Below are 23,230 nucleotides of genomic sequence, written 5' to 3'. Positions count from 1 at the left end.
TACAGTCTTCCCTAAATGGGGGAATCCAACCCAGTGGGTGAGAGGCTGGAACTGGTGAGAGATACAAAGGTAGGCCTGGCAAAATGTCAAAAAGCCTCCCTGAGCAGAGCCAAGTGTTGCCAATAAAATGACTGTATCTGCACTTCAGGGTTTGTGTCCAATAATTCTCTGTAAAGGGAAGCTTAAAATAATTTTTCCAAAATCAGTTTTCTTTTCACTTGTCTAATCGACAGGGTGAGTCTGTTCAGAGGAATCAGTCAGTGTATGCCTCTGTTAAATCGACACATTTCCAAGAGTCCACAACCTTAGTTGAACTGCAGCTCCTCAAATGACTTCAGATGCACATCTTGAAATCTCTTCTTAATCTGCTTGTACATTCCACTCAGAACATGGTGCATTTTCCACCCTCGTAAAACTCCCAAATCTGTCTACAAAGTTCAGTGAGAGTTGAATGTTTGTTCTCTACACATTCACATTTGTGCTTTTTCCTGTGTTCTAAGGAGTAGGCCCCACATGCAATGCAGTTCTGATGGGCAAGTGGGGAAGGCAAGATTTGGGAAGTATATGCAGTGAGTGCCTTGCATGTTCCTGAAGGCTTGGGGTTCAAGGAAAGAGCTGGATTTAGAGCAGTGAAGCCACCAGTGCCTGGATCAAACAGCAATTTCCCTTTCTTCTCTTCTGCATAGTAAGGCCCAGGAGTAGCAGGAGCTAAAGTAGTCTCAGGACTACAACAGTCAAGAAGTGGCTCTGCAAACTGGAGGGGATGAAGAACTACTGCTCCTCTCTTTACCCTTTGCATTGCTCCCATCCTCTCACATCAAGCCTGTCTACTCAGGCTTGGCATAGGTATGGTGTGGGCAAGTATTTAGCCCCAAAGTACTAATTATCACTTCATTCCTCAAAACCAAAACTTTTGGCATGTGGGCTGTAATACTTTGCTCTCATTTCAGTTGTTGGGTTTAGTTTTAGTGTGTGGGTGTTGGGTGGTGTTGGTTGCCTGTGATATACGGAAGGCCCGAATAGATATTCTAGTGGTTCCTTCAGGCCTAAAACTCTGACTCTTGGGCAATGTATAGAAGCATGTGAGGCTACCAGGGCAGGTAACAGTCTTCTTGAGGCCTTCACTGTCCAGGATAGTCCCATTTCCTGTGTCTGAGTCTCTGTTTGTTTAAACAACCCTGTACCATTTATATGGAGGTATCCTACTTCAAATCACTAAATTAGTGCAAACATGTCCTCCTTCCAATACTCAAACCCAGTTGCAAGTCAATGTTTAAATGTGCCATTTGTATTTCTCATGTCTGCATGGGTTTAATATATGTTTCATGGGAGGGGTTAATTTAATAGTTACATCCAGGGAAGTGCAGTGTTATACTTTTTTGGTAGGTCACCAAATACTGATCCTTTCATCACACTGAGTTTACATATTTTTCTAAACTGACTGGCCTGCTCATTTTTAGATTGATAATGCAAACAATACCCTTGGTTACTTTGTAGTTTGTGCTGCCATGGTTTACATATATAATACAGTACAGCTGCTGAGAACTATCATATTTTGACAATTTTGAGCAATCTTCTGTCCCTCTGAAGACTTCCTAGAGGTTTACCTGAGATGAGTTGCAATCTACGACCCCAATCAATAAAATCTCAATTTGCCCTGACTCAGTTGGACTCTTAAATCCTAAACGGTATCTTTAATAATCCAGTGTAGGCATTTTAGCAATGTTCTCTCTCAGGAATACTGATACTGCTGAAGTCAGGTCACAATGTAAATAATGAGGGCAAGAGACTGAGTTTCTCTCCTGTCTGCTAAAAGTGCTGCCTGTGTAAACCTAGATCAATCCTAGTCTCTTTTCTGGGAGAGGGAGAGGATTTTTTGCAACACATTAGACTGTGAAGACCAGAGCTGTCTAGAATGCAGAAGAGCTGGGGGAAAATACTAGATAGAAAAACCTACCTAAGTTCTCTTCTCTGTCCCCTTCCCTTTTAAATTTTAGCAAACACAACGCTTCTAAAAAGATTTTAAATTACAGCCATTACAGAGCTTCGAACCTGAAAACAAAATCATAGATGTTTGTTTTTTCTAATGAAACAGCCTGGCCCCACTTCTCCCAAGAGATTTCAATCTACTCTTGCACAGCCTTCCATTCTTCATTGAACATAGAATGTGATACTGTGTATTTACTAATGTATTTTTCATTGATTTTTATGCTTCAGCTTTGAAGTCCAGCAACATAGCACGCAGTAGTATAGGCAATTAATTTTTCATTGTAACATTCTGGCACTTGAAGTTGAGAGATTCTGATACACAGCAGTAATGCAAGATGAAATAAAATTATTACTGTAAAGTTAATGAGGAAAACCAGCCAGAGTTGAGCTGGTGCAATAACTCTGAGCTCTTAAGTGCTTTTCAGCTGGAGATCTCAAAGCACTCAACAAAAAAGAAGGTAAGTATTACTATCCTCTTCTTCCAGATGGGGAAACTGAGCATAAAGGGTGGGATTCACAAAGGTACTTAGGCACGTAAGTCCCAGTTTTAGGCTCCACTGCAATCCACAAAACTCCTGCCAAACGCTATAGGTGCCTAAGCTTACTCAGCTCCTAAATGTTAAGGATAAAAGTTCCCTAGCTGATTATGTTTCTGCTTCTGGGTTTGCTTTCTACTCTCTCAGTCCAGGTGTTCAGACACGCTCCTTTTCCCACCTGAGCCCCAGAGCAGTCCACAAACAGGGGAAATAGGCATTCACTTTCCTATCTCATGTGTAGGACCTCTTCTGGTAGGTGGGCTCTGAGCACACCTACTACACTGGCTCCCATTCAAAATCTGGGGAGAGGAAGAAAAGGTGTCCACCATACAAATTTTAGCTCAGTGGTTAGAGCATTCACCTGTGTGAGAGACCCAGGTTCAATTTTCCCCTCTTCCCGAGCAAGGAAAAGAGAATCTGAGTGCTCTAACCACGGGGATAGTCTGACATAGGCTTCCCACAATTTCTCCTGCTGAAGTTATTCTACTGTGGATAAATAAGGAAAGAATGCTTGGAGCAGGGGCACTGGACCCTGGGTCTTCCACCTCCCATGTGGATGTCCTAACCACCAACATACAGAGTCATTCTCAGTTTCTCTCTTTCTGACCCAATTACTCTCTAAGTATTTGTCCATAGTGGAACAACTTCAACAGGAGCGATTGAAGAAGACATACATAAGAATATCACGTAGCTCAGTGGTTAGAGCACCTGCTTAAGGGGGTGGGGAATGGCCCTGTTCAATTACTTTCTTCCCCTCAAGCAGAAGGGGGAATTGACTGTGGGTTTACCACACCCTAGGTGAGTGTTCCAACCACTGGGCTAAAAGCTCCTTTTCCACCACTATCACAGTTTTAGGTGGACTGAGGGAGGCATCCATCTCATTTCTGTAAGAAGCTGTTTAGATGTCTAAGCCTCCTGACTTTGAGGGGTGTCCATTCATGGATTGCTAAGTAGAGATAGGTGCTTCCCTGCTGCCTGGACTTTGGTGCTAATCTGTGAAAGGAGAGGGGCTTAGCCCACACCCCTGCTGTCAACATCTTCTAGTTTAGGCAGCTCCCCACCTAGCTTGTTGGCTGTTGTGGATTGCATCCTAAGGCTCCTATCTCACCCCAAAAAGAAAAGGAGTACTTGTGGCACCTTAGAGACTAACCAATTTATTTGAGCATGAGCTTTCGTGAGCTACAGCTCACTTCATCGGATGCATACTGTGGAAACTGCAGAAGACATCATATCCACAAAGAGACCATGAAACAATACCTCCTCCCGCCCCACTGTCCTGCTGGTAATAGCTTATCTAAAGTGATCATCAAGTTGGGCCATTTCCAGCATAAATCCAGGTTTTCTCACCCTCCGCCCCCCCCCCCCCAACTCACTCTCCTGCTGGTAATAGCCCATCCAAAGTGACCACTCTTTTCACAATGTGTATGATAATCAAGGTGGGCCATTTCCTGCACAAATCCAGGTTCTCTCACCCCCCTCCAAAAACCACACACACAAACTCACTCTCCTGCTGGTAATAGCTCATCCAAAGAGACCACTCTCCCTACAATGTGCATGGTAATCAAGGTGGGCCATTTCCAGCACAAATCCAGGCTTTCTCACCCCCCCCCCAAGAACACACACACACACACAAACTCACTCTCCTGCTGGCAATAGCTCATCCAAACTGATCACTCTCCAAGTTTAAATCTAAATTTAACCAGAACGTCTGGGCGGGGGGGAGGAAAAAACAAGGGGAAATAGGCTACCTTGCATAATGACTTAGCCACTCCCAGTCTCTATTTAAGCCTATGCATCCGATGAAGTGAGCTGTAGCTCACGAAAGCTCATGCTCAAATAAATTGGTTAGTCTCTAAGGTGCCACAAGTACTCCTTTTCTTTTTGCGAATACAGACTAACACGGCTGTTACTCTGAAACCTAGCTCACCCCATTCATTGTAGAACCTAATTCAGGCTTTGTGGATTGCAGTGCTGTTCCTATGATTTTTCTAGTTGCCACAATACTCAGCATTGCAATGCCTAACCTCATGTGTGGATCTAGGTTTAAGAAGTTAAGTGATGTGCCTAAGCTCACAAAGCAAACCACTGGTAGAACTGGGAATAGAATACAGATCTACTGATTTCCAAACTAGTGTCCTATCTGCAGCACCTTGCTCTCTCTCACAGGGCATTGTGATCGTACTGTGTATTGCAGCTTCGGTATACTTTAGATATAATTTTAGTACAGCCAGACCCTCTACCATAGTAATAAAATGTTAGGATCTCAGGGAAAAACACTTCGTTGTTGTGTACAAAGCCAGACCCTGGCACCTGCTGGCTTCAAGAGAGCCTAAAACTACCCAGAACAAAACTTATAATTTTCAACATTCAAAGAGAAATAAATAACATACCAAACATTCCCAGCAATATTCCACAAACAAAGGAAGATACAAGTAAGCAGCTAATCTTTATTCCTCTACTTACCTGCTAACATTTGTACCTTGTGATCTGTTGGGATTCTCCATCCTCAAAAGGTGATAACTTATAATGTACATCTGTGTTTAGACAAGTTCCAAAATCTCTGAGTTCAGGGGTAGCTCTTGTTACAAATTTGGCAGATTCACTTCAACAAAAAAAATCACTGCTATGCACCCTAAATATAGCACCAGTACTTGAATTAAATGGTGCCTTTTATTTAGATTTATACTAACTTCAGAACAAGTGCACACACACATGAAGTCTAAACCAGCACTATGTCAATGTATAAACAACCAGCTAGATTCTCAATCTGTGTCAAAGTTACCTTCATTATTCCATAAAACAACTTAAGATATATATTTAGATGGGAAAAGACATGCAGGCTCTGTGTAAAATTTCCATGCGTGTGTCACAAGAAATTGCCCAGCATTCTATTAGTACCATCACACCCAGCCAAAAGAGCACTGAAGCCTACCTACATACACAGAGGTAGGAAGTCTAATGTTTTTCTCCCTTATTTTACTCCCTGTAGAATATAAAGTATTTAAAATATTTTAAAAAAATCTTCAGTATTAAAAAATATGGACTTGACTTACTCCCTAAGGCAGACTGCAGGCTCCCGCCCCCCTTCAACATTAGCTTGTACATCTGACTGAACAGAAAGAAGCAGGCACTCGAAGATGACTGCTTATTTGCCAGGAATAGAAGGGGAGAAATGGCTAAGGTGTTGAATGCCTCTCTTTGCTAGGTTAACTCATCCGGCCTATTCAGCGCAGAGCTATAAACGTTATTTAATTATTTTTTTTAATGTGCACTTTCATTAATTTGAAATTATTCTGCACAGAGTCTGAGCAGTCCATGTTGCAGTAAAAATGTACTGGTGTCTTTACACAAATGAGTGTACACATTCATTTATTATCCAAATGCAGGGGCTGGGCCCAACAATACTTGTTTGTAGTACCTACTTTTATTGGCCTCCGGCTCCTCCCTCTGCAAAGCGCTGATATGCATCCTATAGTCAGAAAAAAGAATGTACCAACATTCTCAGGCTGCTTCTCTCTCCAGACAAGATGCTGCCTCATGCTTTAACATTAAAGGCCCATAGAGAGAGAAAATATTTGGAACATTCCATCACCGCAGTAACAGCGTTAGTGGCGCAGAAGTGGCGTTCTGTTATTTTCTTTGTTAGGCCTGTCCTGTAGTAGGTAACTTCTGGGAACTCTTCTGGCTCTATCGATCTGTTTCTTTACTTCTGCAGGTGGGTATTGTAGTTGTAAGAAAGCTTGACAGAGATCTTGTAGGTGTTTGTCTCTGTCTGAGGGGTTGGAGCAAATGCGGTTGTATCGCAGAGCTTGGCTGTAGACGATGGATCGTGTGGTGTGGTCAGGGTGAAAGCTGGAGGCATGCAGGTAGGAATAGCGGTCAGTAGGTTTCCGGTATAGGGTGGTGTTTATGTGACCATTGTTTATTAGCACTGTAGTGTCCAGGAAGTGGATCTCTTGTGTGGACTGGACCAGGCTGAGGTTGGTGGTGGGATGGAAATTGTTGAAATCATGGTGGAATTCCTCAAGGGCTTCTTTTCCATGGGTCCAGATGATGAAGATGTCATCAATATAGCGCAAGTAGAGTAGGGGCTTTAGGGGACGAGAGCTGAGGAAGTGTTGTTCTAAATCAGCCATAAAAATGTTGGCATACTGTGGGGCCATGCGGGTACCCATAGCAGTGCCGCTGATCTGAAGGTATACATTGTCCCCAAATGTGAAGTAGTTATGGGTAAGGACAAAGTCACAAAGTTCAGCCACCAGGTTAGCCGTGACATTATCGGGGATAGTGTTCTTGACGGCTTGTAGTCCATCTTTGTGTGGAATGTTGGTGTAGAGGGCTTCTACATCCATAGTGGCCAGGATGGTGTTATCACGAAGATCACCGATGGATTGTAGTTTCCTCAGGAAGTCAGTGGTGTCTCGAAGGTAGCTGGGAGTGCTGGTAGCGTAGGGCCTGAGGAGGGAGTCTACATAGCCAGACAATCCTGCTGTCAGGGTGCCAATGCCTGAGATGATGGGGCGCCCAGGTTTATGGATCTTGGGTAGTAGATAGAATATCCCAGGTCGGGGTTCCAGGGGTGTGTCTGTGCGGATTTGATCTTGTGCTTTTTCAGGAAGTTTCTTGAGCAAATGCTGTAGTTGCTTTTGGTAACTCTCAGTGGGATCAGAGGGTAATGGCTTGTAGAAACTCGTGTTGGAGAGCTGCCGAGCAGCCTCTTGTTCATATTCCGACCTATTCATGACGACAACAGCACCTCCTTTGTCAGCCTTTTTGATTATGATGTCAGAGTTGTTTCTGAGGCTGTGGATGGCATTGCGTTCCGCATGGCTGAGGTTATGGGGCAAGTGATGCTGCTTTTCCACAATTTCAGCCCGTGCACGTCGGCGGAAGCACTCTATGTAGAAGTCCAGTCTGCTGTTTCGACCTTGGAGACCTTGCTGTTTGACCTTGGGAGACAGGCCAGTCCTTGCCTACAGACAGCCCCACAACCTGAAGCAAATACTCACCAACAACCACATACCACACAACAGAACCACTAACCCAGGAACTTATCCTTGCAACAAAGCCCGTTGCCAACTGTGCCCACATATCTATTCAGGGGACACCATCACAGGGCCTAATAACATCAGCCACACTATCAGAGGCTCGTTCACCTGCACATCCACCAATGTGATATATGCCATCATGTGCCAGCAATGCCCCTCTGCCATGTACATTGGTCAAACTGGACAGTCTCTACGTAAAAGAATAAATGGACACAAATCAGATGTCAAGAATTATAACATTCATAAACCAGTCGGAGAACACTTCAATCTCTCTGGTCACGCGATCACAGACATGAAGGTCGCTATCTTAAAACAAAAAAACTTCAAATCCAGACTCCAGCGAGAAACTGCTGAATTGGAATTCATTTGCAAATTGGATACTATTAATTTAGGCTTAAATAGAGACTTGGAGTGGCTAAGTCATTATGCAAGGTAGCCTGTTTCCTCTTTTTTTTTCCTACCCCCCCCCCCCAGATGTTCTGGTTTAACTTGGATTTCAACTTGAAGAGTGGTCAGTTTGGATGAGCTATTACCAGCAGGAGAGTGAGTTTGTGTGTGTATGGGGGTGGGGGGGATGTGAGAACCTGGATTTATGCAGGAAATAGCCCAGCTTGATTGTCATGCACATTGTGTAAAGAGTTGTCACTTTGGATGGGCTATCACCAGCAGGAGAGTGAATTTGTGTGGGGGGTGGAGGGTGAGAAAACCTGGATTTGTGCTGGAAATCACTTTAGATAAGCTATTACCAGCAGGACAGTGGGGTGGGAATAGGTATTGTTTCATATTCTCTGTGTATATATAAAGCCTGCTGCAGTTTCCACGATATGCATCTGAGGAAGTGAGCTGTAGCTCACGAAAGCTTATGCTCTAATAAATTGGTTAGTCTCTAAGGTGCCACAAGTACTCCTTTTCTTTTTGCGAATACAGACTAACACGGCTGTCACTCTGAAACCTGTCATTCTTTTCTTTGTTTTCCCTGATCTGGAGAAAATTTAAATTATTTTTGAATTTCATCATTTTGTCATTTTACTGCTTTGTATTTTTGAGGGCTCCCCTATATCTCTGCCTGCAATCAGCAATTCTTTGTATCTCTCAAGCAGCTCATGTATTCACACCTGTATGGCCACAGGCTTTCAGACTGAAACTTGGGTTTATAGAGAAATTATTAGGGTGGCTTCCAAAGTCTCAGGATTTCCAGTGGTGACTCGCCCAGGGACACAGGTCCCTCAATCAGAAAACAATGTTGAACAGAAGAGAGAGGAGTGGAGTCCAGACAGAGTGTAGAGAAACAGTTGTGTTCTTGAGCTCCACCATTTTCCCGTTTCACATAGAGGCAGAGATTATCTTCCTGGTGATAAGATAATTGCAGTTTCTTTGCTTTTTCTTTTGAACTTTCTGAATCACAGAGAGACGTTGGGTTTGAATTGGGGCACGTCACCCGAGAGGAAAGTCTCAAGTTACTCCAGGACTTGGTCCAGGTGCCAGTGGCTGTGGTACCAAAAGGAGGGAGGAGCCCTCAGACACAGGCCCAAATTCTGCCTGCTACATTTCCACTTGCTTCAGTAGTGGCCATGAAGCCGGGCCTTTCAAAAGGGCAGAATTAGTTAGGTCGTAACCTGAAGAGCTAGAAGGCTCAGAATTCCAGTTAATCCCTTTCTTCCTCTGCCTCCCCTTGGCAGAGCCCCGAGCTGGCTTTTGCTCAGACAGTGGGCCCACAGCAGTGTGGCAGTGCTGCACCGACTCAGCTGACGCCTCTGCACATGGAGTGCCAGCCAATCTCACGCTGCCTTAGACACCCAAGTCCCGCCTTCCGAGTGCCTTCCGACAAGCAAGGTGTTGGGGGGAGGGGTGGCTAGGAGGCCTCACAAGGGTCTGAGGTCTGCGCCTTGTCATGTTCTTTAAAACAGCAGACCTGAGGGTGGCCTCTAACTGGGAAAGGTAGAAACATCCCCAAAGGGAGCCTGATTCCAGTCCTCACATGGAACTGGGCTGAGCTTACCCACAGCTTTACAAAGCAGGCCTCACAACCCTCCTGTGAGGTAGAGCAACAGCCTCATCCCCTTTTCACAGGTGGGAGCTGAGGCACAGAGCGGTTCAGTGACTGGCAAAAGTGTCACAGCAGATCGATGGCAGAGCTAGGCTGGAGGATTCAGGGCTTCCTGATGCAGCTGCCTAGGCCCCTCAGCCTCCTCCCAGTAAAGTAACCCAGGGTGAAGAAGGCATGGTCTATTAAATGTGTCAGACCTAGACATACCTTTCAAAAATACAAATGCGAACAACAAGGAGAAGGGCTGTGGGTCAGCTCAGAAGCTTAATGACCTGCGCTGTGCCATGGAGGAGATCTGAGATAACACTTTCAAAACCACCTATGTGAAAATGGCCCAAAATTGCAAAACTGCCTTTTGAAAATGGGATTTAGGTTCCTAAATAATGTAGGCACTTTTGAAAAAATGTATCCACTGAATCATTTCATGATGGTCTCACTCCCTGTTGTCATGTGAAGGAAGCACACTTAGCCCTGCTACACTCCCTGATGTGTAATTTATTTTATAAAACATCAGGAAATCCTAAATTCTAAGCCACGCTCTGCCAGCAATTCACTGGGACTTTTGCCAAGTCACTGAACCTCTCCATAGGTTTTGGGAGGAAATTGGATTGTTAGAAACACTGCTGACATGTTCCAAAGCAGAGTTCTCTTTAGTCCTTCTCACCTCAGCCATTTGAATGGTAGGACAGTTATAACAAAACGGTCATAGATGCAACAGATTCCTTTGGGAACAATATTTACAGTGTTTATTAACCACCACACTTGGGCATGTACAGAATATTTATATGACTTATAAGAACATTTCTCCAAAACAGTAATACACTAGTATGAACAAACTGATTTTTTTTTTAAATTATTAGTTCAAAGCTAACACAATAGATTTTGGATTGTGAAATCTTTGGGCAAGTGGCCCTGCCACAAACTTTGTACATGACCTTGGGCAAGTCAGCTGATCTCTCTGTGCTTCAGCTCCCAATAATCTGCTTGTAGCTCTTTCTTCCACCCATGGTCTGCCTTGTGGATTTACAGTGTAAACACTTCAGAGCAGGAACTCTCTCTTACCCCGTGTTTGCAAAATACGCAGACACTGTGGCCCTGATTTCAGTTGGGGTCTTTAGGCACCCCTGGTGCCTTGACCAAGCACCATTAATGTGTGTCCTTTATTACAGTTGTGTTCTCTTCAGTTGGTGGCTGACATTTCTGTTCTCTCCAAAAAGCTTAAAGAAAACTAGAGAGAGAGAAAGTTTTACCAGATATTTCACTGAAGAAGTATTAATGACCCCTGTGACAATGGCAGAAAGTGGTGGGCAGGAAAAGGCAAGATGGATCACAACTGTTATCATGAGTTCAGCTCTCCAGGTACTGTATACCAATTATTGGTGAACTGCATAGGCACTGGCTTTGGGGATGCTCTGAGGCTGGAGCACCCACTCACCAGCAGCCCCCTGATCAGCTCCTTCCCCTCCCCCCAGCACCTCCCACCCTCCGGCAGCCATGCCAATCAGTGCCTCCCGCCTGCCGTGATCAGTTGTTCCACAGGAAGTGCTGGAAGGGGAGGGGGAGAAGTAGGGTGACCAGATGTCCTGATTTTATAGGGACAGTCCCAATATTCAGGGCTTTTTCTGATATAGGTGCCTATTACCCCCCACACTTTGTCCCGATTTTTCACACTTGCTATCTGGTCACCCTAGGGAGAAGTGAGGGCAGGGCATGCATGGGGGAGGGGGCACAACAAAGTGAGAAGAAAGCGTGGCAGAGGTGGAACAGGGGCAGAGTGAGGGTAGGAGGAGTCGGGGAAGGGGTGGGGCCTTGGGGGAACGGGTGGAGCACCCCCCGACACATTAGAAAATTGGCACCTCTGGTCAACTAACATTGAACTGTCAAGTATTTCCAAGATTTTATTTTATTTTATGCAATGCTAAAGTATATAATAGATACAGGAAAATGTGTGTCACTTATCTGGTAAACCTGTTGCTACTGTAGACCTACCTTTTTCTTATTCTGCTCTTTCCCTTCGTGTTTGGTACCAGTTTAGTATTCCTGCCACCTGCTGTTGTGAGTTAAATGTTTTCCTAACCCTTGTCTTTCTTGTTGCACTAATACTACTATATGGATATTTTTTTTCAGCTGATCAATGTAAGTCATTCCAGCAAGGATATTGTAGTCTTCTAGATTCCCCTCTGAAGACTTTATCTCTTCCATCATACAGTATTAATACTTTGGATAAATTACAGTAATAAGTTAGGAGATTCAAATATGGGTGCACAATTTTTGGTTTAAATTCGGTCTCTTGAGGAGACTGAAGTCTGATTTGAGCATGTTAAAGTCACAGTCCACAATGTGTGCGATTGTTTGAGATTTTTTTTTCTAGACCACTAGAAAATTCAACCTGCAGGTTGAAAAATATGCACAAGTCCACCCCATTCTTCAGATGACATTGTTGCATAGTGTTGTCATCTTGCTTTCCTAAGCATTTCGTATTCTGCCATGAAGCTCCCGTGGTAAGGATGTTGTCCAGAGCAGTCTTTTCTGATCTATCTGTCCTTCAACTAAAATGCTGACATCCATATTGATTCATTCAAACCAGCCTACTTAATTGCAGGCAAACATCTAGTGTGTACATTTCTACTGTCTGAAAATCTTCCTTCTATGCATCATTTTTTAAAAACAAAGATTTGACTGTAAAACGTTGTTTGTGAAGTTTCCTTGTTTATTATGCAAGTGTTTCCTGTGACAAAATGAATGTAGACAGTCTGGTTATAATGGAAGAGGTAAAAAATTAGAGGATTGTCACCCCATTATTTGACATCTAAATCATTATTGCAGCTATGAAAATATTTCATATTCTCATCAATTATGCAAAAGTTCAGTTAAAATGTTTAAAATCATTACTGCTACTGGAGTAAAAATATTTTCTAAACTAAGGTACTAAAGACCTTTTAACAGTCAGACTCTGTTTTAAGAGTCCAGTTGATATGATTGCAAGCACGTTTTAAAATACATTTTTTACATTTATTTAGAGTCATGAAGTTTCAGCATCTCTACAGAGTCAACACCACAGAGTTCGATATTCAGATTCGGTGGAAAATGGAGCCATGATTTTTTCTCTTTCCGGTACAATAAATTGAATTGCAGCACATATTTCTTAAAGAACTCACCAGAAATTCTAACGGGGTATAGGAGCAGATCCTCTTGCAGTAGCACAGAGTAGACCTAAGAAACTGTACAAAAGCTACATTGCAGAAATGTCATATAGTTTAGAATGGTGGATGTGAAAGTGCAATGGTATTTTCTTTTTCAAGAGGCCAACATCAGAGAAGAGTGGAAGTGAGGAGAAGAGGGGCTGTGGTTAGAAATCAGATACTAGTTATTGCATTAAAGTGCAGTTGTACTCTGAAAAGTGATTATATAAAATGTCGTCTTACTTGACGGAACAGCTCCTTATGTGTACCTAATGACTTTTGTGATTTAAAAAAAAAATCTGCTGTTATTTAATCGTTAGCTTTACTGAAGCCATTCATCTAAGAGTGACTAAGTTGGATTCTATTCGTTCTGTGCATTAATCAAACAATTTACTGAATCCCAGTCACACCTGAGTGAATCTAGCTGAGACAATATCACTGCACAAACCTTTACTACGGGTGACAATGTGTGAAAAGAAAACCAGCTTCACCTTAATCTTCCAAGTCAAACTTTCTGAGCTGGCAGTTACAAAAAAAATGTGTCTCTGTAAAATTTGACCGATTTGACCAGGGAAATCACTGAGGCAACAAACGTGAAACCCCATATTACTATTTCTACCGTTGCTTTTCAGAGTAAAACAGCACTTTAAACAACTCAAATAAATTGGTTAGTCTCTAAGGTTCCACAAGTACTCCTTTTCTTTAAACAACTAAAGTGACACTTAGACAAAATAGTTCTGCTTATTCGGAATCTGAACCCTTTCTGTGCTATCAACATTGCATAAGGCATGAATAAATTTCCAACGCACCTGTCTAACCTGAGCTGCTCTTTGCAGGTCCTCTATGTTGCTAAAAAGTCTCAGAAGTTTCCCTGTCTGAGGATGGTTCAACAAAGGGATTCTTTCAGTTGGCATGTTCAGTTTTGCATGTTCCTTTAGGCGCCCAATGGCACATCTGCCATTGCAGATGCTCTGTCTTTGTTCTTAAGCTGTTCCCCACATATTTCTAGCTTCTTTTCTGCATAATTTTAGAGATAAAGGTTTGTTGAAGTCTGACAAATCTTGGCAATTGTTATAACTTCATTCCATTTAATACCTAGAATTTGTCTGTATCTTTTGTGGATTTCAAGATTTCCCATCCACATGTTAATATGGAAATAACATTTAAGTAGAAAACTTGTAATTTGGTTTTAAGTTGTATATTTTCAATGACCAAATCTTAAGCTGGTGACTGCAGCTGCTGTCTTTCAATTTGTGACATTATTTCTTTCTGGCCATCCCCATTGGCTTGCACATTACTGCCAAGGTATGCGAATTGACTCACATTTTATATTCCTTTGCCTTCTAAAGTAATGCTTGAGTTGGGAGTTCTGCTTTTTGATGACTTATTAGTAGTTAGAAGGCTAGACCTCATTACTAGCTTGAAGTAACAAACTGAGCTTGCATTGTAATCAATTTCTTCTCTAGGCATTGCATTTCTATTGGCAGACACACAAGACGTGTTTAAGACAGGAGGAGAACAGTTTTTAGACAGAACTGAGAAGTTCATAAACATTCATCGGAATAGTTTTTTGCTTTTGTCAGCTGCCTTGCATGGACCAAAAGAATGGGATTTAATGTTCAGGATTCAGAAAAGGTATGTCTTTAATTGGACCAGTATTTTTATTACTAAAGAATAATGAGATGTAATATTAATGAATATTTGCACAAAGGTCCTATTTACAGATTTTCAAAGGTCATGCCAAGCTGGACACTTGCCAGACTGCTGTGAGGTGATCAACTGCTGAATCCTCAGGTGTTTTAAGCCTCCAGAGTCTCAACAGAGCCAAGGCTCTGTCTTGGGGTTCCTAGGCACATGCTCAGGGTTCAGACCCTCTGTCTAGTATCCCCCTCCTGAGAGCTGCAGCCTCACAGCTCATTACCGAGTCCTTAAAAACAGTGCTAAGCAGGAACAGATTTACCATGAAACAAACTGTGTGGTGGCACGGGGCCCGCAATGACAGGGCCCCGCCCTCCCAAAGTGCAGGACAAATCTCACTTGACAACCTCCCTGAGTCCTGGCCAGTGGCGCAGAAGGGCTCAGGCAGGCAGGCTGCCTGCATGCTGTGGCCAGTGGCCCCACGCCACTCCCAGAAGTGGCTGGCTGCGGGGCACGTCTCTGCACGCCTCTGGCAGGTAGGGGAGGTGGCTCTGTGCACTACCCCTGCCCTGGGCAGCGCACGGAAACCTGCTGCCTTCCTCTCCCGACGGGGTGCACAGAGACATGCCAGCAACAGGGCTAAGGCGGCTCCCTGCCCGCTCTGCCTCCCACCCTCTGTGCCATGCTGCTCCCAGAAGCAGCAGGCATATCCCTGTGGCCCCTGGGAGGGCAGGGTGTCTCCACGTACTGCCCCTGCCCCGAGCGCCGACTCCACAGCTCCCATTGGCCTGGAACAGAAAGAATGAAAAATGGGGGTGGGGGGGAAGATAAGAGAGAATGTTCTTTTTCTTGGCTGAATCCCAAAGGCAGGGGGGGAGAAAATGAAGCTGCACACAGGGACCCACTAACTCTAAATCCACCACTGGTGCTAAGCCCTTAGATTTGCACCCAGAATTTAAATTCACCCCGTCCCAGAACTTTAGCCATGTGGGTCTCCTGGGCCTACAGTGTAACACACAAAACACAGACACTTTGCACAGGATTCTAACACCATTGCTTTTTACCTAATCACACAAAAAATACTCACCTCAGTACAAAAATAATAAACTGTACATGCATTTTCCGGTTTCCTCACTACTCCAGAGCACTGTTTGGGTTGGGGTCAGAGTTGTCAGGGGCAGCCAGAATCCTTCTGCTGAAATGCATGGCTTGCATTCTGAAACATGGACCCTTCTCTCACCTAGGCTAATCCATCCCCTTACTTTTGCCTGCATGTCTTCACCCGCTATGGTTTTTAAAGGCTGCCCTCAACACTTTGGCTTCTTCATCCTATATTTTGGAATTTTCCACTCTCCAAACGCCAGACACTGAAACCCTGCCCCTCTCCCCCCAAACTGGTGAGGGAAGTTGGAGAACTAGTTTCTCCTAGTATGCAGTAACTCCTTTGTTCTTCCCAGGTAAGACCTATTCAGATGCGGATAGTCCTTAACAATCTGCTCTTATCCTTGGTCTGGATACACAGACCTAGAGGCATTCCATGATACAGCAATTTTACATAGTAACAACTTCATAATATCAACCAGAATTCATAAGTGCTGCAGACAGATTTCCCAAATTGTCACACAGGTGAATTTGATTTTGCTCATCTAGTGGAAAATTAGCCAGAGGCTAACGTTTGTAATGCTGCCTTGTCTTATTAATGGAGAATGTGCAAAACAATGCTCTCAAAATCATTTTGACGTGTCAGTCAACTTGACAACATGGGACATGCTTGAAAGCATGACAAGTAACACTTTCTTCAATCACTTCAGTGCTACGTAATATATTTAGCGATTCTTTCTTTTTTCTAGGTTTGACTGGAAAATTTTGCTATTTTTCTTAAATTTTGAAAAAAACCAAAACTTTCCCGTAACAAGTCTTGTCTGCATGAAGAAATATTTAACAAACGTTTGTTCACTGGTTTGTAAAACTTCTTACCTATAGTCACAAGAAGGAGGGTCACAGAAGCCATACGTATCTGAACAGTTGGCTACTTATTTGGATTAAACCTCTGATTATTCTAAAAAAAAGAAGGACTTGTGGCACCTTAGAGACTAACCAATTTATTAGAGCATAAGCTTTCGTGAGCTACAGCTCACTTCCACGATATGCATCTGAGGAAGTGAGCTGTAGCTCACGAAAGCTTATGCTCTAATAAATTGGTTAGTCTCTAAGGTGCCACAAGTCCTCCTTTTCTTTTTGCGAATACAGACTAACACGGCTGTTACTCTGAAACCTGTGATTATTCTAAAGCATTCTCATCCCGTGTCACCCTGATTTTTCACATGTAGGCCATGTCTACACTACTACTTATGTTGGCAACATTTATGTCACTCGGGGTGGGAAAAAGCACCCCCCTGAGCAACATAAAAGTGTGTTTTAAAGTGAAATTCTTGTCAGGATTATCCTCTTGTTTTGGGTATATCTGACAGGTAGCACATTGTCTGGATAGTGCAGTAACAAGGTATGGGAGTTTAGATTTAAACCTATTCCTTAGTGTTTTCAAACACCTGACTGTAATCTACTACCATCCTCAACAAATCCACTTGCCTACTGGCATTTTGAGAGTGAAAACTAATTCTGCAACTGGCATGGCAGAGCTGTGCTTACAGTCTCAATCCTTCCTGAGCACACAATTGCTGAAGGAGCTTTATCTCAAGCAAAGTGGAATAGGGCTTGGGTCTCTGTCACTAAGCACTCCAGAGAAAGAAGGGAGCTTCTCTCCTGTAACAACACCTCATAAAATACAGGACCAGGAGATGCATGGGTGGGAGTGGGGGAGAGAAGAGAAGAGGGATGTAGGAATAGTGTCAACCTTCCATTTGCCTTAAAAACAAAACAAAACCCCAAACTCTCTGCATGCACTGGTGGTGAGCGTAGGAGGTAGGATTGGAAAACTTCTTACTGATAATTTCCTTTCTGGTAGCAATGTCTCCCACAATTCTGGACATCTGGGCTGCTCTCCTCTCTGCAGCTCACAGAGGCAGATCAGTGTTTTGGTGCCACATGGTCTGGACACTCACCCTGTGCTTCTGCTTGCTGTCATATAAGTTATTCCCAAATTGTAAAACTTGCATAACATCGTTAACAAATGTTCCAGAGATAATGAAGTACTTATGTACATTAGACCAAGGAAGACAGTCATATGGTAACGATTCAACTTAATATCTGACCGTTGACTCATGACCCCTACCAGGACAGGTAGAATTGTGGGAGATGCTGCTAGCAGGAAGAGAAGTATTGGTAAGAAATTTTCCATTCTGAAGCTCAGCATCTCCTACAATTCTGGATGTCTGGAAAGTAGTGAGATGTAGGGAGGGTTATGAAACAAAAGTATGGTAGGAAAGAAGTGCAGAGGAGCAAGCAGGGAGACGCTGCAGTGAAGGCTCAGGGACAGTTAAACCCCCCAGAGGTTAACTGACCCAGGGAGAAAGGAATGCTGAGGAGGGAGAACACTGTTCCCCAAGGCCCAATAAACTGGGTAGAAAAGTAAAAATAGAAGAAGGGCAGAAGGCAAAGAAACTGCAACTGTCTGCTGCTGTGAAGGCAGACAATCTGGCAGCAAGCAGGAGCAGAAGGGATATGGCCAGACCATGTGGTGCCATGAGATGCAGAGAGAGGACAGCAGCCCAGATGTTCAGAATTGTGGGAAATGCTCGGATGGAGAAATATTACTTGGATAATGTGAGAAGGGTTTTTCAGCCTTAAGCTGTCATGTACTGTAAATATATATTTTAAATGTAACTATGGTTATTCTGATGTGCAGATTCCTGGGCAGTAATTTACGTGTAATTCCAGTTCATAACGCTGCTGAAATAGTTAAACTCATGCTAACTATAGCCAAGGTAAGTCTTGTGGTATATATTAACAAATATTACCCATGAAAGCTTTTTAAAAAAAATACATTAACCAACAAAAGCAATTAATTTTTTGTCCTTAACTGAGCTTGTAGCTTACTGTTACGTTGATCAGAGTCCTGACAATACCTACTGTTCTAATAACACAAGCCAAAGTCTGATGTTGTAGTTCAAATGTTTGTTTAAAACTATTATTAACAATAGCTTTAAAAGGTCTTATGAGCATGTATAAAGATGAATGACAGAGATCTAGGGCCTAATTCTGCTCTCACTTGCCATTGTAGATCAGGAGTGACTCCATTCATTGATTAATGTAAAACTAGCATGAAATCAAAATCAGGCTGTAAATATTCAAGATCTTCTTAAAGTAAATTACTAACCTAAAGACTATAGCAGCTTGGTGACTTCAATCAATTATGGATTTACTTGTATAAATCTACTCTATAGACTAACAACTACAACAGAGCCATTTGTGTTGTTTATATCTGTGAAACTGCCACACATCCTACATGCTTAAGTAAACATGAATTTTCTTTGAAAAGATGAATGCATATGCAGAAGCTATTTAATGATTTTTCTACAGAAATGTTGAGTCAACATTAATTATAATAGTATGAACAGCACTCCGATAAAGTACCAAAAATAAAAGAAACAGCAGCAAACCAGATATTAGTTTGCATTTTATCCTTTTCGTAAGTGGTCACTGTATACAAAATTAGCATTTACCAAATTACAATAGTCTGGCATAAGATACTGCAATTATTTTCTATTCTAGAGTCTATAAAATAACTGTGGCATCTCATGTACTACAGTGTGACAACTATTAAATGTTGACATCTTAATAGTAACCACTGTACATCAGACCTCTAGCTTTTTGTGAAATCTGTTCTGCACCATATCCTAATTCAGTGTTAACTGCAAAGGTGTTAAATAAAATTAGGCCTACTGCTGATCCTACAAATTTGAAGCTCTCCTGCACTTGATCTTCACTAATGTCACAGTGACTTCAATGGGAGTTCCATGTAAGGGATGATGTCAGCACAAGGCCCAGGCCTATCTGTGGCCATTAAAATACAGTTCTAAATCTTAAGGCCAGAATCTGGCCCCTGCTGTGGTCAACTTGCACTAGTTTGCCAGTGCAAAGCAGCCTCAAACCAGTTGAATAAGCTACTTCAAGACTCCCCAATTTGGGGAACACCAGCTGGAGTACAACATGCATAATGACTGCTGTTTCACTTCTCCCTGTCCCCAGTGCAGGAGGGGTGGCCAGGGAGCAACCATATTTAGCTAACCCTTAGCAGCTGTAACAACCCCTTGTGGGATGTTATCAGAATATGAACAAATCAGTCCCACAGCTGCTTTAAGTTGTGCTTCAGGATCAGCCTGGCACCCCAAGGTGGCTTACCCTGTTACCTTTGTTTCTCCCTTACCCCCAGACACCCAGTTGAGAGAATCTGGTCTCAGTCTCTTCGTAATTTCCAGTTGTACTATATTAAGAGTATATGGTTCAGTATTTCTTTAAAAGAGAATTAGATAGTTTGGGTAATCAAAATATTTGTAAGTAGCGGCACATATTTCTTTTTTCCTTTTAAGATCACCTGCAAACCACAAATAGACAACATTCGCTACAGAATGCTAATGGCAAAAGCCCAGATCATAGACCAGAGTCCAGTTTGGAAAATGCTTCACAAGATCCAGTTGGATTGTAACTAACTTAGTACCAATTAGATTTATTCAAAACTTCTGGAGTTACATTTCTAAACAAAATACAAATGTTTTTCTTGTCTGTTCAAAAAAAATACAGCAACTATACAAAAAATGGTCAGTTTAAAAATATTTGTGTATATAATTAATGCATTAAATGAAAATTTACATAACATTTATTGTGATATTCAATGCTAGATAGTGTGAGTTATACCGAATTTGCTAACTTGGAGAAAAGTTAAGAGATTTTTTTTTAAAATCCTATGTATGTTTTGTTTTTACAATTTGGGCAATTTAAATAAAACAGCATTAAAAAGCAAGTACCTTAACTTTAGCTTGATTGCAAAGTGATCTGTTATTTTCCAAAACATTTAAACACCTCTTTGGGAGATTCTTCATAGTTAGGGAGGATAAGAATAATCAATGATCCTAGAGTAGATTCTCCCCCAAGTCCATATATTTTAGACCATATTATGAATTAACAATTTATGCACTGAATTGTATTCTTGTTTCTCTTTACAAAAAATACGTTTACTGTCTTGTTTATGTATATTACTTTTCACTGTGGAAAGTTCTAAAACTTATCCTGTTTTGTCCTGGAGGTGCTTTTTGAAGCCTGGCTTCCCCTTGTCCTCAAATCCCTATGCTCAGATCTCCAGTTTGGATAGTCCTGGTTTACAGTCAGTCTTTATTAATCTAGAAGTATGGTTAGCAATATTAACTGCAGTAATAATACCTACTATTTACACATCTGTGGATCTCAAAACTTTCCAAACATTACTATTTGGTTCTAGGTAATGCAAACATAAGGCTATTTCTACACACCAAAAACATCCTCTCTTCTCCAAAGGTTAATAAAATATAATTATCTTATGCCAAGCAGATGCAAACACTAGCAAAACTGCAGCAAACTCAATGAGAGGGTAACTTGGGATATTTTGTTGTAATTAGTACATTGACTATCTCCATTAATCAGATTCTACAGTAAAGACACGTAATAAGACATGTAAAGAACAGCACTTGCAAATATTCTAGCAGCCTTTTATAAATAATTCTTCAACAGACTTGTTTAAAGCTTGATAACGTCTCTTTCAAGTAAAGTCATAATGACCAGTGTCTTAATGTACTGCAAGAGTTAAAAACCCACTAGGATTTACGACATCAAGTGCTTCATTTGACCCCCAATATTTGTTATGTTATGGTTTTTATTTTCACTTCGATGAGTTCTTCTACTCGGGCCAGAACACTTTCTATTAAATCAAATGTGAAAAGAGCTGAATGTAGAACCTGAAATGTCAAGAAAAATTCATGTTATTTATATTAGCACAATGACATTTTTTTCCCCCCAGTCAGCTCTAAATGTACACTTGCCTTCAGGTAAAAAAACAAAAACAAAAAAAACCCACAACAACAACAGTCTAAATGCATTTGCATAACTTTGGGAAAAGGTATGAACTTACCTGAAGCTGCATTTCAGTGGTCATGTTAGGCATCTTTTCCCCGCCAACTGTTACAGAACAAACTGCTTTAGAATTGTGAGATTCTGCAAAAGAAAAGAACATATTATAGAGCAGCAGAGTGTTCTAATTTTTAAATTAACATCTTCATTATATTACAGTTATAAATTCTAAATTGTTAAATGTGTGTATCCAGTGATTGGTCAAGAGTTAAGAATGGAGAGCGCTGAATTCTAACAGAATGTAGACCTGAGGTGGCTCCTATAGCTTCAGCGTTCCATATGGCAGGTCACTGCATTACTAAGCTATTGGGCTGTTCTCTATAGTAAGTGTTGCATATGAACTATTACTATATGGATTTCAAAAGATAAATCTTGTACTATAGTAAAATAGCAAGAGGTATATTATATTGCAGTACAAGACAATTTTATGAAGCTGCAAATCACATAAAATGGAAAAATGCAAGAATTCCCACAGCACAATCCTGTCACCCATTTTTTATACAACTTTCTTTGAATAATAGATAGTTACACATGTAAAAAGATGGCAGGAGAGGGTCCAATGCCATGATTTAATTTATCTACCACTTAAATATTAATTTTATTGTTTAAGCAAAGGCTACTAGCTTCTCCATATTTTATCCATCCCCCTTTCTTGGTTTGCATTGCTTCTGTAGGCTGCATGAACACTAAGTCAGAAGTAGCAGTGCAGAGCAATTTTTGAATGTCCACATGATATCACTCATGTTGAAACAATCTCCGAATCACATGTATTTTTCTATTAGCTTCCATAAGGCTTACATGTATGTGCACTTGGAAATAAACAGACCCTGAATAATGGCTACTTTTAATTGATAAATAGTCCATATTGGATGAAAAACTGAAGAAAGCATAGTAATGAAAACAAAGCCCACAGATTTGTTTTCTGACCCCTATTACATTACGAAAGTAGTTCCTAATGACAAATATGGTATCTACAGGGTTGTTGTGTGATCATTTTGAACCCAGCATATTTCAAATACTTCTACCTAAAATACAACCTACATAGTGTTCACTCATTTTTCTCACACCATTTCCACATCTAAAGGACACATCTAAAGGATAGTAATGGAGACAACCAACCTCGTCTATTTGCTTTTTTACTTTTTATTTCTGCTTCATAATGTGCTTTTGACATATTAAGTCCTGTGTGCAAAGGCTTTAAGAAATTTTGCTCAATCTTGTTAAGTTCAGTCCATATACCAGTCTGTTCAAATTGGAAAAGAAAAAATGTTAGAAATCAGTTTTTAGCTAAGCCGTAGAACACAGTTTCTGTCCTAAACTGCTGGTCCAGGAAGGAAAAGGATTTACTCATCCTGTTGTGCTGACATGCACAACAGGAAGTTAGCTGTTGAACCCCCTAACTTCCTTTGCCTTCCTATAGCAGCATTTACATTCCTTATAAACCAGAGTTGAAATTATTCTCAAAACTGGGCCGTTAACACTGCACTACTAAAACAGAATTACATCATATGCTACACTCTGTTATGAAAGAAAATGTAACCAACCTAAATAAACAAATACTGAAGTATGTAGCAAGCTTCAGATAAACTAAAACGGGGTCTTTTACTGGAAATAATACAATCAGCACAGTATTCCTTGTTTTATTTTTGCTATTTCATGTTAATTGCACTATCAAATTTTCAAGAGAAAACTGAAGGCTTAAACTGCTGGATAAGAGGAAGGTTGAGCTTT

At 41.6% G+C, this 23,230-nt stretch overlaps 3 protein-coding genes across 4 annotated transcripts in view; 2 read left to right on the top strand and 1 right to left on the bottom strand.

Moving 5' to 3' along the window:
- Positions 1-10,926, top strand: part of BTBD8 (BTB domain containing 8) — an 85,069-nt gene extending 74,143 nt beyond the window's left edge. Inside the window, exon 19 of the mRNA XM_073357072.1 lies at positions 10,838-10,926. Within this exon, the coding sequence (XP_073213173.1) occupies positions 10,838-10,842 (5 nt within the window). The 3' untranslated portion in view covers positions 10,843-10,926. The remainder of the gene's footprint in view (positions 1-10,837) is intronic.
- Positions 10,896-20,154, top strand: C8H1orf146 (chromosome 8 C1orf146 homolog). The gene is made up of 5 exons (XM_073357086.1): positions 10,896-10,979; positions 12,641-12,734; positions 14,269-14,437; positions 18,246-18,324; positions 19,930-20,154. The coding sequence occupies exons 1-5, from the start codon at positions 10,896-10,898 to the stop codon at positions 20,047-20,049; spliced, it is 546 nt and encodes a 181-aa protein (XP_073213187.1). The 3' UTR covers positions 20,050-20,154.
- GLMN (glomulin, FKBP associated protein) overlaps positions 19,018-23,230 on the bottom strand; it is a 51,605-nt gene continuing 47,392 nt past the window's right edge. For both annotated transcript variants that reach the window (XM_073357080.1, XM_073357079.1), the window contains 3 exons: positions 22,619-22,742; positions 21,501-21,583; positions 19,018-21,327 (listed from right to left, as the gene is read on the bottom strand). In XM_073357080.1, the coding sequence (XP_073213181.1) occupies positions 21,232-21,327; positions 21,501-21,583; positions 22,619-22,742 (303 nt within the window). In that variant the 3' untranslated portion in view covers positions 19,018-21,231. The remainder of the gene's footprint in view (positions 21,328-21,500; positions 21,584-22,618; positions 22,743-23,230) is intronic.

This window comes from Lepidochelys kempii, chromosome 8 (genome assembly GCF_965140265.1).
Source record: "Lepidochelys kempii isolate rLepKem1 chromosome 8, rLepKem1.hap2, whole genome shotgun sequence".
Lineage (NCBI taxonomy): Eukaryota > Metazoa > Chordata > Testudines > Cheloniidae > Lepidochelys > Lepidochelys kempii.
The sequence above is the reverse complement of the archived record's forward strand: the minus strand, read 5'-3'. Positions and strand labels throughout refer to the sequence as shown.